General features: G+C 43.0%; 1 protein-coding gene across 1 annotated transcript in view; it reads left to right on the top strand.

The window, feature by feature from the left end:
• Positions 1-15460, top strand: part of ELL (elongation factor for RNA polymerase II) — a 53113-nt gene that overhangs the window by 36511 nt on the left and 1142 nt on the right. The window contains exons 6-11 of the mRNA XM_072845488.1: positions 2246-2370; positions 4962-5058; positions 8176-8671; positions 11722-11788; positions 13805-13976; positions 14899-14943. Of these exons, the coding sequence (XP_072701589.1) occupies positions 2246-2370; positions 4962-5058; positions 8176-8671; positions 11722-11788; positions 13805-13976; positions 14899-14943 (1002 nt within the window). The remainder of the gene's footprint in view (positions 1-2245; positions 2371-4961; positions 5059-8175; positions 8672-11721; positions 11789-13804; positions 13977-14898; positions 14944-15460) is intronic.

The raw sequence follows: 15460 nt of genomic DNA, 5'->3' as shown, positions 1-15460 counted from the left end.
TTGCCTAGATTTTAATCCTGTAGCCCTTAATTTTCAGCAGTGCTAGAATTCTTTTGAGCACCCTTTTGAATGCTATTAATATGTTTAATACTAGAAATACCATTTCTGATAATCACCTTTTATTGATGCTCTCACAGGCCCCTAGCAGGCAAGTGGTGTGTTTGGCAGTGTCCACAGTGTCAGCCTGATTGGGCTAAATGCTGATTTGGCTGTAAATGCATTGCTCGTAAACTTAATCTCCTTTCAGTGCTACCAGGGCTCCCATCTGCAAGCAGACACAGATAAGCTAAAAATTACAGGCTGCATTAAAGCTGCATGTCTAAATATGTCTAGGTGTGGGTTTCATTGTACTCTTGCATCTCTCATAGGACTCTGTGTTCCTGCTGGCCTTTTTGCCTCATTTTGCAAGGTTTCTATTTTGGGGAGGCCTGGGGTGGAGCTTGCAGAGTCCAACACCAGCAAAACAAGGAGGTAGCAGCTCTCAGCCTCTGCGCAGAGAAAATCTGAGTTGTTCTTCTGCCTGGGCTACAAGCCTTGCCGAGCAGCGTGTCTCCCGCTGTAGGAAGAGGCAGTAACCGGAGAGATTTTTGAAAAAGAACCTGGCTTTGCTTTTGTCTCTTGGGCACGTTTACTGGGATATCTAAATGTAAAACACAGCTCAAATTCTTCTTGTATTTTGGCTCAGGATTTTGGAAAGCTGACAGAACTGAAAGGAAAAACAAAGTGTTCATCATGTAAACTGATAACTGTGCTTTTTATTTTTTCTTATCAGGAGAGCTTTGCTGTATTAGTTCTGCAGCTTTTTGCTTTTAAATTCAGAGATTTTTAATATTAGGTCATAGTCTCCCTAAAGCAAAAGAATTAACAGCATCTTCAGTTAATTCAAGACTTTCCTCTCCTTCACTTGTTTTTATGAGGCTATCTTACTGCTGCGTGGATAATAGAAATTCATAAGCACAACTGTCTCATGAATGGAGTGAGCAATGGAGAACGCTAATCCTTAAACAGATGCACAGTATCTCCCCTGACTGAATAAAAGCATCTTCCAGTTTCAAGAGTAATAGTCGTCAAACTGAGCGGCTAAAGCAGTGAATTTGGGACGCGGTTGCTGGCTTTGCCACTTGGTCAGCCTGGCTGTGGGCATAGCATTTGGCACCTCTGCCTCTGTATCCCTTTTATAAAAACAAATTTAAGGCTTCGGGTTTTTTTTCTAAACTTGCAGTGCTCTACAGTCACCTAAGAAGGGTTCACTAAGCACAGTATCTGTGAAAACTTAATTGGGGCTTTTTGGTTTGTGCTAACATTGTATTTTTCAGATGTGTAATGAGCAGCAAGAAGTTAAATTTTCAGTCAAGCTGTGGAAAGACTGATTAAAGTAGGAAAACTCTTAACAAGTTGTTTCCATTCTAATACCATTCTGCCGGTTCCAGCAGTGTTTCCTATCCGTGTAGGCACCACGCAGAGTTTTGTGGGGAACTGCACAGGATAGAATTGGATAAAATGTCACAAAGCTTCTCATGCAAGTGTACTGAGCTAACTGCAGCACATGATTTAGGCGCAATGCTTTATTGTGACACCCTGGGTTATAAGCTGGTAATCGCAGGTTTTGTTTGTGCCCTGAAGTAGTCCTCGGAAAAGTTCTCCTCTGTGAAATCCAGCAGATGATCCTAATGCACTGAACTGCACAGTGTAATCTGCAAGCTCCCTAATGCATTATATCTGCAAGGCATTCTCTTCACTGCTCCTTGAAAAAGTAGCTTTCTGTCGCCTGTTCTACTGGCTTGTGGGTGAGAAATTATCTTCTGGCAATTGTTAACTAAGCTATCGCCCCAAGAGTTCCTCTAGCACCTAATAAACTGCACCGTTTTGGCTATCGGACAGGTGTGATAAGTGAACTGCCGGTTCCCACTAGGGTTTATTTCCAGGTATTTCCATAAACTGATGTTGTACCGTTCCAGACTATTGAAGCTGAGTAATCTGTTGAGATATCACTTGTTTCCCAGTAAATGGGATATGCCTTGGAAACTCATAATAAACTATTGCAGTGACAAGGCAAAAGTGACAAGGCACTGTTTGATTAAATAATCTGAGTAATTAGGAAATGAAGTATAAAGTCTCTCCTTGTTCTCTGACACTACTAACTGCTGCTAAGGCTGCTGAGATTTTGCCTGCATCTTAGATCTCTTGTTAGAACAAGTGAGAAAAGTAAACCCTAACGGTTTTTTGCAAATTACTTTTGTTTCAGGTGGCAAATTTGAGTGCCAAGGACAGCACTTTCACACTGAAAGATTGTGTATACAAAGAAGTGCAGAAGGACTGGCCTGGCTACTCTGAAGGAGATCAGCAGTTGCTGAAGAGGATACTCGTTCGGTAATTATTCCATCTTCTCTGTAATATCATCTGGAGCTTGAAAATACTGGGTCAGGTCAGTTGCTATAACTCGGGGTAACTGAAGTCAGTAGAACAATGGTAAGTTGAGTGTTTGGCTTATTTTAATGTAAAGTAAATCTGTTTATCATCCAGGCAGCTGTAGAAGTTGACTAAACTTGAATATCAAAGTGGAGGCACTCTTCAGATCATCCTAGGTTGCCATTAAATCATTATACTAAAAGCTACGGGAAAAACCTGGATGGGGAGCAAAAGCAGTTCCAGTTAAAAGTTAATGGTGATTTAAAATCCTGGGAGATTAATGGATTAAGGCAAATGTGTCCAGCTCAACTCTCCATTGAAACTCTCCTTTCCTTTTTCCATATCTTCTTGTACATGGCTTCCTGTGCAGACTGCCGTGTTTGTTCGAGGCAAGGAGAGAGACGTTACCATGCAGCCATGTCCCCTAGCTGTCTTGCTCAGCCGCTTCTGCGTTCTGTTCCCATGGATGTCCCTATTCCTCTTGAGCTGTTTGCTTTGGAGACTTTGCCGCTTAATTTCTGTAGCGTTATTTGGATGATTGGTTTACTTGGGTGTGTTTCTTTTTCTTGTGTTGCAAATTCTGTTAGCATCACAGTTGCCCTGCAAGATTAAGATTTGATTGAAGTAAGGGATGCATGAAAAAGCACGAGGCAGATCTGTAGAGATAAGTCCCCTAAAACACGTGCTGGTTGTCCTGCTGCCCATACAGTGTAATCCCCACTGTCCAAGGGATACCTGTTCTCATGTTCCTTCCTGAAAATAGCCCTTAACAGAGTTAATTGAGATTATAGCTTTGTCTCATTGCAAAAGATTTCCCCCCCCCCAGATATTTTTCCTTAGGTGAAGCCTCCAAGCTCGGAAGCTCTTGGCTGGCAGGCAGCAGGGAAAGAGAATGTATCTCCCAGGTTTCTAAAGGAGAATTCTGCTCTGAGTGTTTATATTTCCCTCTCTGGGTTTTCAGTGTGTTTGTACTGACTTGGTACAGATTTTGTAATGCAGCTAGAGATTTTACTTGACTTGTTTTTGAGACTTACTTTATTGCACTTTTGGTTAAGATTAAGTAGAGCATGCTCTGTTTGAACAGTTTCCATGATTTGAAAGCACAATTGGCTTGGAGGTGAGACTTTGTTAAACCAACAGAAACTAGCACTTAAAGTGCTTTGGCGTGCTAAAGAAAAATCAAACTCATTTAAATGGCCTTGATGTTGAATTATAATTAAATGGAAAAATACAACTGCCATGCAATCTTTATGGCTTTCAAAAAAGTTAATTTCTCCCTGTAGAAAGCAATGTTTACTGCTTTTTCTAGAATTGTGGCATTCAGTTATGCACAGGTCTAAAAATAGACCTTGGAAAGGATGTATTCAACTGTACAAACAAAGACCCGCTCAGCCAATGCAGGTAATGAGGCTACAAAATGGAAAAAACATGTAGGGTTGAAGACAGTAGAAAAACATTCACAAAAAGGGCACAGGCACCAGACGTAGGACTTTACGTAGCTGGCTGTGGTAGTCTGCGTGGTTGCCTAGATCCAGCCAATTGTTAAATGTCCTCTTGGTTTTTCAGGTCCAGTTGCCACTTGATGGTTCATTGGCTGCAATAATTAGCACATCTGCAAATATTAAAACTATATCTAACAGTGCTCATGTTAGTCTAACTCATTTTTCCTCATGTTGTTTGTGTTTTCCATCCTTCTTTCACCATTGTAGTGAAATGTTTTTCCGCTGTTACAAGAGCCGCTGCAATGAAAGTCATCGTCTTTCATTCACTTTTTTTAAATCCATAATTAACATGTTAGGAGATGTGGCAAGGTTGCTCAGTCTAGTCAAACGGCATCCAAAAAGCCACTTTCACTGTGGTGTTTATGGAATATCACTGTTCCCCTTCCTGTTTTCACAGTCTCTGAGTACTTTTCTTGAGTTGATCCGTGGCTGTTGAGATTGTTCTAAATAAAAATTAAACAAAGCAGCAACTGAAGCCAGAATGGCGGTGAAACTGCAGGCATCTAAATGTTGCTGCAGTATGGCTGAAGGTTCAAGCTCAGGTTAAAAGAAAATCTTGTCGAGTCGTGGGCTCTATCTCTGAAATAATCTTCCCAATGTTTGAAAAATATGTGTGTGCTTTAAAGCTGATTATAGCCTCTTGTGGAAGAATTTAGACGTTGCTTATTTAGGCTGTACAGCTGGTGACAAAATGACTGCAGAGCTAGTTTATTAAAACCTTTAACCTTGAATTTTTTTTTTCAGCTTGACAGCTGCAACTTGATGCAACAGTAGTTTTTCCTGGCTGATTAATACACGGGCAATCTGGCTGGTGTCAGAAGAGTAGGGCAAAGCTGGTGCGCTATTGATATTGATATTTAGTAGTTTCTTCTACCTAGATTTTGTTCGAGATTGCAACTGTAAGTGCCTGAACGAGTTACTTTCATGGCGTCTTCAAGCAGTCAGAATCTGAGCCCACAAAAAGGCTCTTTGCTCTGCAGGAAGGTTTGAAATACCATCTGTTGGCTTGTCAAGCACGGGATTTGAACAGCCCTAAATTCTGTTTTTCAGGAAACTCTGTCAGCCACAGAACAGTAGCGGTCTTCAAGGAGAAGCGCCTTCCCTGAGTCCACCAAAAGACAATGTGAACTCCAGCTCTCCTCCTCAGGTAGGTGATCCCTCTCCAAGGGTGATGGGCCTGGTGGTTAGCGCAGAGCCAGCAATTGGCTCCATCGGCTCTTGATGGAGTCGGTTCCTGGACATAGGTCCAGGCTGAGCTGTTCAGCCTGTCTGCACACTGTAATCACCTGCTGCTGGAGGCTGCTAGGTCAATAGGTTGTTGGGTTTTTTCTCTATTTTATTAAGTTAGAGTCTAATTCTGGGTTTCCTCAGCATTTGTTTCTCCTCTGGATGTGGTTCAGTGATGGCCTATGGGGAGGATCTCTGACAGCATGTCTTAAGTTTAGTTTTAAGGGCTAAGGTTTTTTTTCACAGTGCCTACATCCCTCTTGGAGTTCCTGGGAGAATGAGCTTGTGTTTTACTCATTACTAATAATTGACTGGAACGAAGCAGTAATAAGTAACTCCCAAACACGGTTGAGTTATTAAACCTTGACCTTTTGCAACCTAATTGCCATGACAGATCAGAGGCAGGTTGGTCTGCTCTTTGGTTTGGTGAGATGCCAGTGCATGGAGCTATGAAAAGCACGTTTTAGCTGTTTTTCCATGATAATAAACTGCGAAGGAGCTGCGTTTGCTTGTGTGTTAAGCAGAATCTGTCCCCGCTCCTCTTAGTATCTCTTAGCACAGGCATTTCTTGCTAGCATTGTGAAATGCCGGCTTCCTTTCTCTGCTGTGGGTCAGCCCAGACAAGTTGAGTATTTATTCTCCTCCTGCCAATGGAATGTGTAATGCCTACTTGTCTGGACAGACACACTGAGGATTAGTGGCAAAGAATATTAGCAGGTAAAGAAATTATGTGCTTTCTGGCAGTGAGAAGGAGGCAATTCTCTATTGAGAACAAGAACTGTGCAACTTGTTTGCCAGGTAGCTAATTCCAAATCCTCTCCTGCTCTGCTGTGGGCATGTTCCTGGTGAATAAAGAATGATCCCCTTCGTTCGAGTTAGCTTGGAAAGACACAATACTGTTAAGAAGCTGGTCTCGGGTTTTTCTTAACCTGATTCTGAAAAAATGTAGGTTGAAAAATCATCTCGCTTCTGGTTGTACATATTTTGAAAGACGCAGAGGTCTGTAGGGGATGTTTCTGATCTCTTGAGATGACCCAGTCGAAACTTTGGGTAGCTGATTGGTTTGGATCTAGAAAAGACTAGTGAAACAGCGGCAACCGAACATGGAATATAAATGTTTCCAGCAGTGCTTCTAACGTGGCTTGTGGCAGTGCTTCTAGCTTGTGTCAGACAGCAAACCACAGACAGCTTTTTATTGTAAGCTATCATTTTTTTTTTAATATTCTATAGCTGTAGTTTCTATTTAGAGAAGGGATGCCCGCTAATGGCTGCAGTCCCAAGCAGAGGACTGGGATTCGGTAGTCTCGAATGCAAAATATTTTGGGAAAGTTCAGTTGTGGAATGAAGGCAAAGAAGGAGGTTGGTCTGGTAATTCTAAGGAAGCATAGCAGAGCAGGTATCACATGCATGTACCTCATAACCAGAGAGGTAAAGTTGGTGAAGCTGGTATTTGTTGACTTTAGAGAAAGGTGAGTAAAAGATGGCAGTTCTTAGATCTGTCGCCTGAGACCTATAGACAGTGAATGGCCCCTCCTTTTGGGAGATGGGTGCTGCTTGTGTTCTGCTGGGAAGGCAGTCAGTGATGTTGCAAAGCCGGTTCAACGTGCTGTCCTTGCCCCTTGAGCTCTGTGGCAGTAGGAGCAGCTCCTCTTCCTAATTACCTTGACAGGTGGAAAGTAGGATTCCTGCCACTGAGCAGTGTCCTTGAGACCCCTGGAGTCAGCAAACAGAAACAGTAACTGGGGGGAAAAGGAGCAAATTTGTGGCTCCCTGACAAAGCAGCCGTGCATCCAGCTGCACTTCTGTGTTTGCAGATTTCCATTTGCAAGCACATCGCAGTCCTGCCTGAGACATAAAGAAAACAATAAAATATCCAAAAGAAATAACCAGAACTATCGCTTGTTTTCCTCCGGGCACTAAATAATCTTTCCTCAGAGTTTCTGCAGCCCTGTGCTGCCAGGCAGGCACACACCGCTGCACTGATGGCTGTCCAAGGTAATTTTGGCTGGCTCAGGCTGGACTGAGCCCAGCCGCCGTAGTTCTGGCTCTCCGTTGAGCTCTTCTTTCTGCTGACTGACGGATGGGTTCCTCCACGGGGCAGCTTCCCCAGGCTAACCCGCAGTCTGTAGGCAACTGCTTACTGGGAGGTGTGGGCACGCAGAGCTTCTCCAAGCCCTGCCTGTGACCGTCCAGGTACGGCTGATGGGGACAGTTGGGAACCGCTTCTCTCTCTACACTTCTTACTTGAAAAAGGGATACTCAAGTCATGTTGGCCTGTGTGATGTGGCTTTTAAAACTGCTGCAAATGTCCTCTTTTGCCTTAAATTCTGAGAACTTAACAGTTGACACTTTTTCACCTCTTCCGGGAAATGCCTCTTTCTTGAGAAGAGGAAGGAGTGGTATTGCAAGGGTAGAGTTGTTGACCACAAGGTTGGTAAAATCAGTTGGGAATAAAATGCAGAACTTGTGAATCCCTCCCTGCTCCAGACATCTGAGCACATCTTTCCTTTGCAGGGACTTTGAGGTGCTCTAAATGTGTCATGCCACAACCAGAAGGACCAATGTTTTTATGGTTGTTTCCGATCTCTGCTAAGTGGCTGGGACCAGGGCGAGGGTGAAGGACAGGATTTTACTTCTGAAGGGCTAGATTTGAAATAAGATGCAACGAGAGCAGGCTGGCTTGCATGGCCTGTGGATGAATAGTGCAGGAGATCAATAATTGCTGATGTGATGGTGGGTTTGTATAAGCTCTCCCACGGAGTCACGGGCTCCAGAACGGCTGTCGGGATTGTCAGGAAGCGGCTTGGGATAGATCAGCTTCTGTAGGACCTGGTGGTCCTGGAGCCTGTGTCCAGGACCAGCCTCTGAGCTGGGACACTTGCTGGCAGCTCTCATTGATAGCAGAGCTCTTTTTCTGGGGATATGCCCTTGTCCTCTGGTATTGCACCACCACCTAGTGGTAACAGCATCCAAAATTGTGGCCTCGAGACTTCAAGTTTTGTTTGTTTGGTTTTTTTTTTTCCTTTTTCCTCTCCAGAAACGATCCCAGCCTCTGGAGTTTATCGATCCTCTGGCCAACAAAAAGCCCAGGATCTCACATTTGGCTCACAGAACTCAGCCCACTTTCAATGGGAAACTGAATTCCTCCAACGGGAAGGACGCCCCTGCCCCTGCCCTGCCGCCGGCTCTCCCAGAGTCGGTGAGCTCCAGCTCCAGCCTCCCGGTGCTGGAGCTGCCGAGGCCTCACGATCCCCTTTCAGATGTCAGCAATGACCTGACTCACAACGGCAGAGACTGTGAGAACCCGGAGACGGCTGACAGACTGACTCATCCTTTGTCAACAGACTGTCCTCAAACGAGCAAGCACAATTGCAGCTCGTATGTAAAAACCAAGAAAAAATCCAAAAAGCACAAAGACAAGGAAAAGGAGAGAAAGGAGAAGAAAAATGAAGAGAAATGCAAAGAGGAGAAGCAGGACTGTGAAGTAATAAAAAATGCTGACTTAGTTAGTGTTCCCCAGGAACAGGTCACAGGTACGTACGGTCCGAGAGGTCCTCCTGTACGGCTTGTGCCAAGATAGTATTGGTATCGGCTGCGTATGATTTTTGCTCTAAATCTATTTGAGGAAAGAGGTTGCATGTCCACTTGCAGAGACTATGTGGTTAACGAAATAATATCGCTGTCCCTACCTACAAATCAACAAATGCGCTTCCTCTGAAAAGAGGCTATCAGGTTTTTCCTGTTTAACCTTTCATGCTGTTTGGAACTGCCTCAGACTGTGTCATGTTTCTCCTTGTTAAATTAAAAGCCATATTAATATATGGGGATGAAAGGCAGACATCAAGATCTGTTGGAAAAAGCAGTGCTGCTTGATTACTTACCGCTCTTCTGCTTGTGTTTGGTATTGTGATGACTGTTGTATTGATTTTTAACTTGGTAATGAAAAGTTAGTCACAAAAGCTTTTAATATTGGATACAAAAGATATGACAGATAAGTCTTGTGATAAATGCTGTTAGAGCAGTATACAACCAGCTCTTTCAGGCTGAAAGAGCTTCCCTGTTGTATCCCACTATTACTCTGAATTTATTTTTTCAGGGACTAGCATAACCATGAATCTGTTACCTGTGGAGATGCGATGAAAATGTTTTCCATCAAGCCAGTATATTTCTAAGTCAGTTCTACGTAGTCTTAGAAGTGAGAGCAGAGAATATATGTTGGCTAATCCGATCCATTCCCTTGCCAGCGCCTGAAGCTTTGCTGTTTTCTGCTGTTTCGTTAGGCTTTCTTACAACTCCCCGGAGCAGTGGGACTTCCCCTGCAGCCTCTAGGAATATTGCAGTCCCAATCTGTTGTTAAATTTCTCTTTGCATCCATCTTGTTTTCCTTTGCCCTGTTACTGCTTTCTGACACTGAGTTCGTCTTCATGCTTGGTGCATGAAAATCATGCAGTTTTGGCTCAAAAAGGACAGTAACTTGAAACGGAAACTAATTTGTTGAATTCCTGGGGAAAAAAGAGAGCTTCATAGGGCATCGGGGTTAATATGATATTAGCTCTCACCTTCCCCACAGTCTTTGTAGCACCTACAAAATGCATTGTGATTGCTCGCCAGTGATTTTTAATGACAGTCCGTAGTCCTGATCATTGTGTGGCACTGCAGAACCACACTCTTCAGGTACTTCTACTTTGATCTTAACTTTTGTGTCAATCCTAGTTTTTTCTGTGAATGTTGTTTTTCTTCCCCATGTACCTTGTGTCTTGAATAGTAGTGGATAGATATACACACATTCTCTCTCTAGATGTATATTTTTGTCAGTGTTTCTTATAAATACCAAGATACCCTGAATTCTTTTCTTCGTGAATTTGCCGACCCTTTATTACTTTTTCTGCTTTAAAAACAGTTTAATGACTGGCTCTTTGTTAATTAGTAGGAGTCAGGTTTTGTTCCTGCTGCACCGCTGATGTATGTGAGGTAACGAATCCGAGCTGGACTTGGGAGTAATCATAAACAGGATGTGGTCAGTGGCTGCTTGGATTTCGTACAGCCAGCTTGCATCTGAATTGGGATCTTTTCCTTCTGTGCCTTACTTCATGCGGATAGCATGGGCCTAATCCTGCTCCTTTTGTCTGCAGCAAATGGCGGCCAGCCTTTCCTAAACCTCCCCTTGGGCCGGGGGCTGCAGGGCAGCAGAGTTTCTCCTGGGAGGTTTGCTCCAGAGGCGATGGAGGGACCCTTGGGGTCCTTTCAGCAGACAGTAGGTGGCACTCATAGGCAAAATAAACTTTTTCTCCCTTTCTCCTCCACTATTTTCCTTACCTATGTTCTGCATCTGTCACGCTGGTGGTCAGGTAAGGACGAAAGCAGAATTGTCTGCAAATGTCTGCAGTAGGAATTTGAGACTGGGGTGTTTATAATGACACTGTTTTTTCTGCCATCCTTCCATTCTGCTCAGGAAAGCCTTTCCGTGGAAGTTCAGAGAAAAATCGATTTTTAAAAAGTTACAATTAGGTTATTGCTTTGACATGCCTGTGCTTATTACTTGAGCATTTCATGCTCCCTACAGTTTATCTGGGATAATAACCATAAAGTAATATAGGTGAGTGTAGGGATGGGTGAGGCTCGGGGTTCACACGGACCTTTCCTGTGCATCTGGGGAAATTGCACAATCAAGGCACTGCTTGCTCTAAGTAACAGACTTGGAAAGAAGAGGAAAGAAGAAATACACTTTTGCAAAGCGATTGAGTGAAATCCTTTGCAGCCCTTCTCCACTTGCCTCTTATTTTGCTGCCTTCTCATGGATGCAGTTGACTTTCTGATTAGGACTTTTAGTATAAGACAGTTTATGAGAAATATCCCTTTTCAAACCTGTATCCAACTGCTTTCTTCCTCGAAACTAATAATGCAGTGTTTAGTTTATATTGAGGATGGGGTCTGGTTTAGGCTCACATCCAGAATCCCGTTCCTCCTGATGTCTTTGGTCCCTTCACTTAAACTCCTAAACATTCTTAGCTGAGCCTTGCTTGATTCATGTTTCTTCAACTTCATAAGCAGAGAGCACTTTCATTTGTCTACAGGGCAGTCAGGCTATGTGAGGAAAAAGCTGCATGCCTTACCTCTCTGTTGTACCCTATAGGAGTCTGGAGTATTAATAGTAGAAATCTGAACCTGGAGTATTAATAGTAGGAATCTATATAGTGTAGAATCAGGAGAAAAGAATGTGCACCTTGCTCAGCTCTCTGTTCTGCTCGTCTGGACTCATAAATTTCTTTTGCACTTTAGCAGCAGTGGTATCAGTGTTATCCCACCCTGCTGGCAGTGTTTATAAACCAATTAAATCAAGGTTTTTTGCTACTCAGTGCATTGGCTACTGTTGGTGGTGTTTTGCTGACAGACAAATATTGGAGAAGCCTTGAAGTTTCAACCACCTTATCGTGGATCTTCTGTCTTTGTCAGTTCAAAGCAAAACAGAAATCCTTCAGAATTCGATAAACTGTATATTGCAGATAAGTTTATGAATTTGAAGTTTAATTGCATAGAGCTTTAAAGTTGAAGAATGTCTATAAACAAGTTTTTATTTTTTCAGGTTTAAATGGAACATGCAATAATTCTAGTGTACCAACATCAACTTCAGAAATGCCAGATTATTTATTGTAAGTATATTTATCAGTTGCTTCATCACTTTGGGATCATGTTTCAAACTAAAAATCACCATGTACTGGGGATTTTTGTTGGACTTTATTGTTACTTGATAGAACTTAGTAAGGAGGGCTTAAAAAAAAAAAAAGGAGTAAATTCAACTTTACAGATAGTTCCTGAGACTAAACTTGTTATTAGATCCGTTCTTTACCTCCTCGTGGAGTTTATCTTCCTATAAACCGATTGTTAAAATACTTAAAGAAACATTGCATACCTTGAAGGGGTTTGAAAGGATTAAACGTCTCTGTGTTACAGTTGGAAACTTTGAGAGGAAATTATCTGCTTTAAAGTTATGGAAGACAGGGCAAGAAAGGATTTTGAGAGGTTAGCTAATTCTTCCCCTGTTCAGAGCCAAGATCATCTACATAAACCAGTGAAATATTCTTCATGGGGAGGTTATAACCCGTGGGTTAGGATGTGAGTTGTTTCACCTCTTGACTTTTTAATCAGATCCCCTTGAGGTTAATTAAACAATATACTTGTCTGCGGAAGCACAGAAATCCTCCTGCGTAAAGCCAAAAATCTGCATAAAACCAAACCTGTTATAAACAAAGCTCTGTGATAGCGAAGAAGTGTAGCTGTGGGTGATATTCCCTGTGCATGCCTCAGCCTGGATTTTTAATGCCATCAGCTCAAACCAGATCTATGCTGTGCTGTGATCACTCAGAGGGAAGAGATGGAGGAGGAGGAGGAGGCATCCACTCTTGGCTCTGCGGGAGCGGTCACTGGAGTTGACTAGAGGATATATAGGGTTCTTGTATGGTTACAAAACTGTGGTTTGCGGGGCTGTATGAACTATACAAACTGCTTCGAGTTGACATTTCTAGTACCATTCAGAAGAATGCGGATGGCTGGGGGTTTTTTTTCTTACAACAGATGTGCTGATCCCCCCTATAGAGGGATATTACAGCTCCTCGGTCCATCTCCAAAGAAATCCTGTAAGGTTTATGAACTCCTGTAGGGTCTGTTGTCTCACCTTTTGGCATCATCTGACTGTTTTGATAGTCAGCCCCTTAAATTATAAGAGCTGTCACTGCTGTTTTGATCATGGAGGCATATGTTTCATACCGGTGAGGACAACTTCCTTATCTCATAGTAGCGTATCCTGTGTAGATGCTTATTTATACCAACCCTTAGCAAAGAATCGGTTCTTGACAGCTAGAGCACACTTAGGTTAACGGAGTGGAAGTTTTCCCTTAATTTGATACCTAAGTTAGCTTATACATGTTCATGTACCGAGCTGGCACTGCTGCAGACAGTAAGGTGGCAAATTAGAGTCATCATCTACAAAGAGATGAGTTTAACCATCAGAGAGGACTGGCTGCTGGGCTTTCTGCAAAATATCACGTTTAACGGCTTTTTGTTGAGCTGAATAACTTTCAAAGGGCCTTAAAGGTGCATCTGTTAAACATTAGCCCTTGTGTTCAGTTCGCGTTGGGTATCTTCAGAAGGTAGTGGAGATCTTCTCAGTCTATTCAACATGGTTTCTTGTCATGCGCTTGCCACATAGTCGTACTGTGAGCATTTTGCAACGATAGCTGAATGCTTTTTGTGTTCCTTTAAAGACTCTTAACACTGGAAGCATCGTATTCCTGCTGTTCCAAGGTCTGGCACAGATGCAGAACTGCATGTTCTGTGGGACAGCAGGAGTTAGAAAAGCTGTAGCAGTGCTATTTGAATGTCCTCCTACACCCTCAGCTGCTCCCAGGCTTTGCTGTACCTGCATATTCCACCCTATCTGGCATAGATAGGAAATTTTGGGAGCAAACGCTGTCTTGTTTTACGCAGAGGTCAAGGCAATAATTCTGACAGTTACCTCTGTGCCACTGTAATGCAAATCACAAGAGACTCTATTTGTTTTCAAATGCAGTCACCTGGTAGACTTGTCATCCTGGTTTTGGCATTGCAGTATTCGCGCTGTCTGGAGAGAAGACTTACTAAACTGATTAACTAAATTATTCTCCCTCCAGAAAATACGCAGCCATTTCCTCTTCGGAGCAGCGTCAGAGTTACAAAAATGACTTCAATGCAGAATACAACGAGTACAGAGACTTGCACGCTCGGATAGAGAGGATAACTCGACGGTTTACGCAGTTAGATGCCAAGCTGAAGCAACTTTTGCAGGGCTCTGAAGAATATAAGGTAGAAACAGAAATACATCTTTCCAAAAGCTATTTCTGCAAGTGGCAGTGCTACAGCTCATTTTAGTCGCTCTGTATGCGGGGCTGTTTGGGATGGGTTGGTGTCTAAAACATACTGCCCAGAGCCCCGAACTGGTGGATGCAGAACGTGCACACAGCTGACAGCTTTGTAGACTGTTCTTAAAACAGCTCTGTGTTCTTTCGTTTTCAAGCTGGAGCACACATCATGGTACTTGTTGACAAGGAAAGGCCTCAGTGAGACAATTGGCGTCTTTAGCCAAAAGCTGCTGGAAGCTATTAGTGTATCCCAGCCAGAAAACTCATATTCGCACATATGGTAGTGTATCGGGACTGGAAGGGGAGTTAGTACGGGGTCATCTGTTTCTCTGGAATCTTTGATCTTAATAATGTAGCATTATTCGACTTGTCAGACTGATTTTAAAAGAGCTTTAACTATTCATTATCTTGAGAAAGTAAGTCTCATTGAGTATAATAAACAGATTTTTACAGAGCACCTATTGTACTAAGCACTGTTTCCTCCCTCAAACATCCTTCCCCTCTCTTTGAGAAATTCAGTGATTCCTCACTGAATTATTTTTATATCTCGGGGAGAAATTAGTCTGAGCTGTGGAGGAAATGTCAATTATCCTGCCAACCCAAGTGTCTGTTACAGGTAGTTCTCATGGCTGGGGAATGGGGCCCGATCCTTCCAGTGCTTCTGGTGTCAGCACCAGTATAGTCATGGAGTCAGTGAGGCTGGTTGTAGCCATCAGATCTCACGGGGGAAGTCGTGGAGGGAGTAGATTTTAGTCAGTATTTGGAGGAAATGTGTACATTGAGCCATCAGTAAATGCCTGCCTACTGCAGTAGGTTGCAGGACTGTTGGCTCTTTTGAAAATAATAAGCTATCTTTTCCTTTTTAGACCATCCATGATCAAATTTTACAGGAATATCGGAAAATTAAAAAGGTAAGTAAAAATAGCTGGCCACAAAAAAGGCTTTTGGGTGGTACCCTTAGTGACTGAAAGAGATGGTACTTGCCAAGTGAAAAACCCAATCTCTGAAGCTTTCTAGCAGATCTTTGTTCAGCTTGAGCTTGTTCAAAAAGTGATCCCTTCCTGGATCAGAAAGGGTTTGTGGGGAGTTGAGACTGCTCCTTGGATCCCGGGGAGCATTCAGCTGTGTTAGTGGCACGCTAGCACAAGCATGAAACGTGTTAAATTAGTGCCTTTATCCCGTCAAGTGAAAGAACAGTTTGTATTTCAGATGCACAGGCTGAGTGATAACAGGATCCTCCGGGTCTTGGGGTCTGCTTGTATACGGGGTACGATTTGAGCGCAGTCTCTACTATGAATCATTTGGGTACATAGTCCCCTGCGGGGCTCAGCATGGCTTTTGGGTGCGTGGGGCACGCAGGATGCTTTACATCTCTGTATGTATATGTAAAGCAACACTTGTTGACTGGAGGGGTTTATGGTTTAGCTG

The sequence above is a fragment of the Ciconia boyciana genome, chromosome 24, assembly GCF_034638445.1.
Source record: "Ciconia boyciana chromosome 24, ASM3463844v1, whole genome shotgun sequence".
In the NCBI taxonomy this organism is placed as follows: domain Eukaryota; kingdom Metazoa; phylum Chordata; class Aves; order Ciconiiformes; family Ciconiidae; genus Ciconia; species Ciconia boyciana.
The sequence above is the reverse complement of the archived record's forward strand: the minus strand, read 5'-3'. Positions and strand labels throughout refer to the sequence as shown.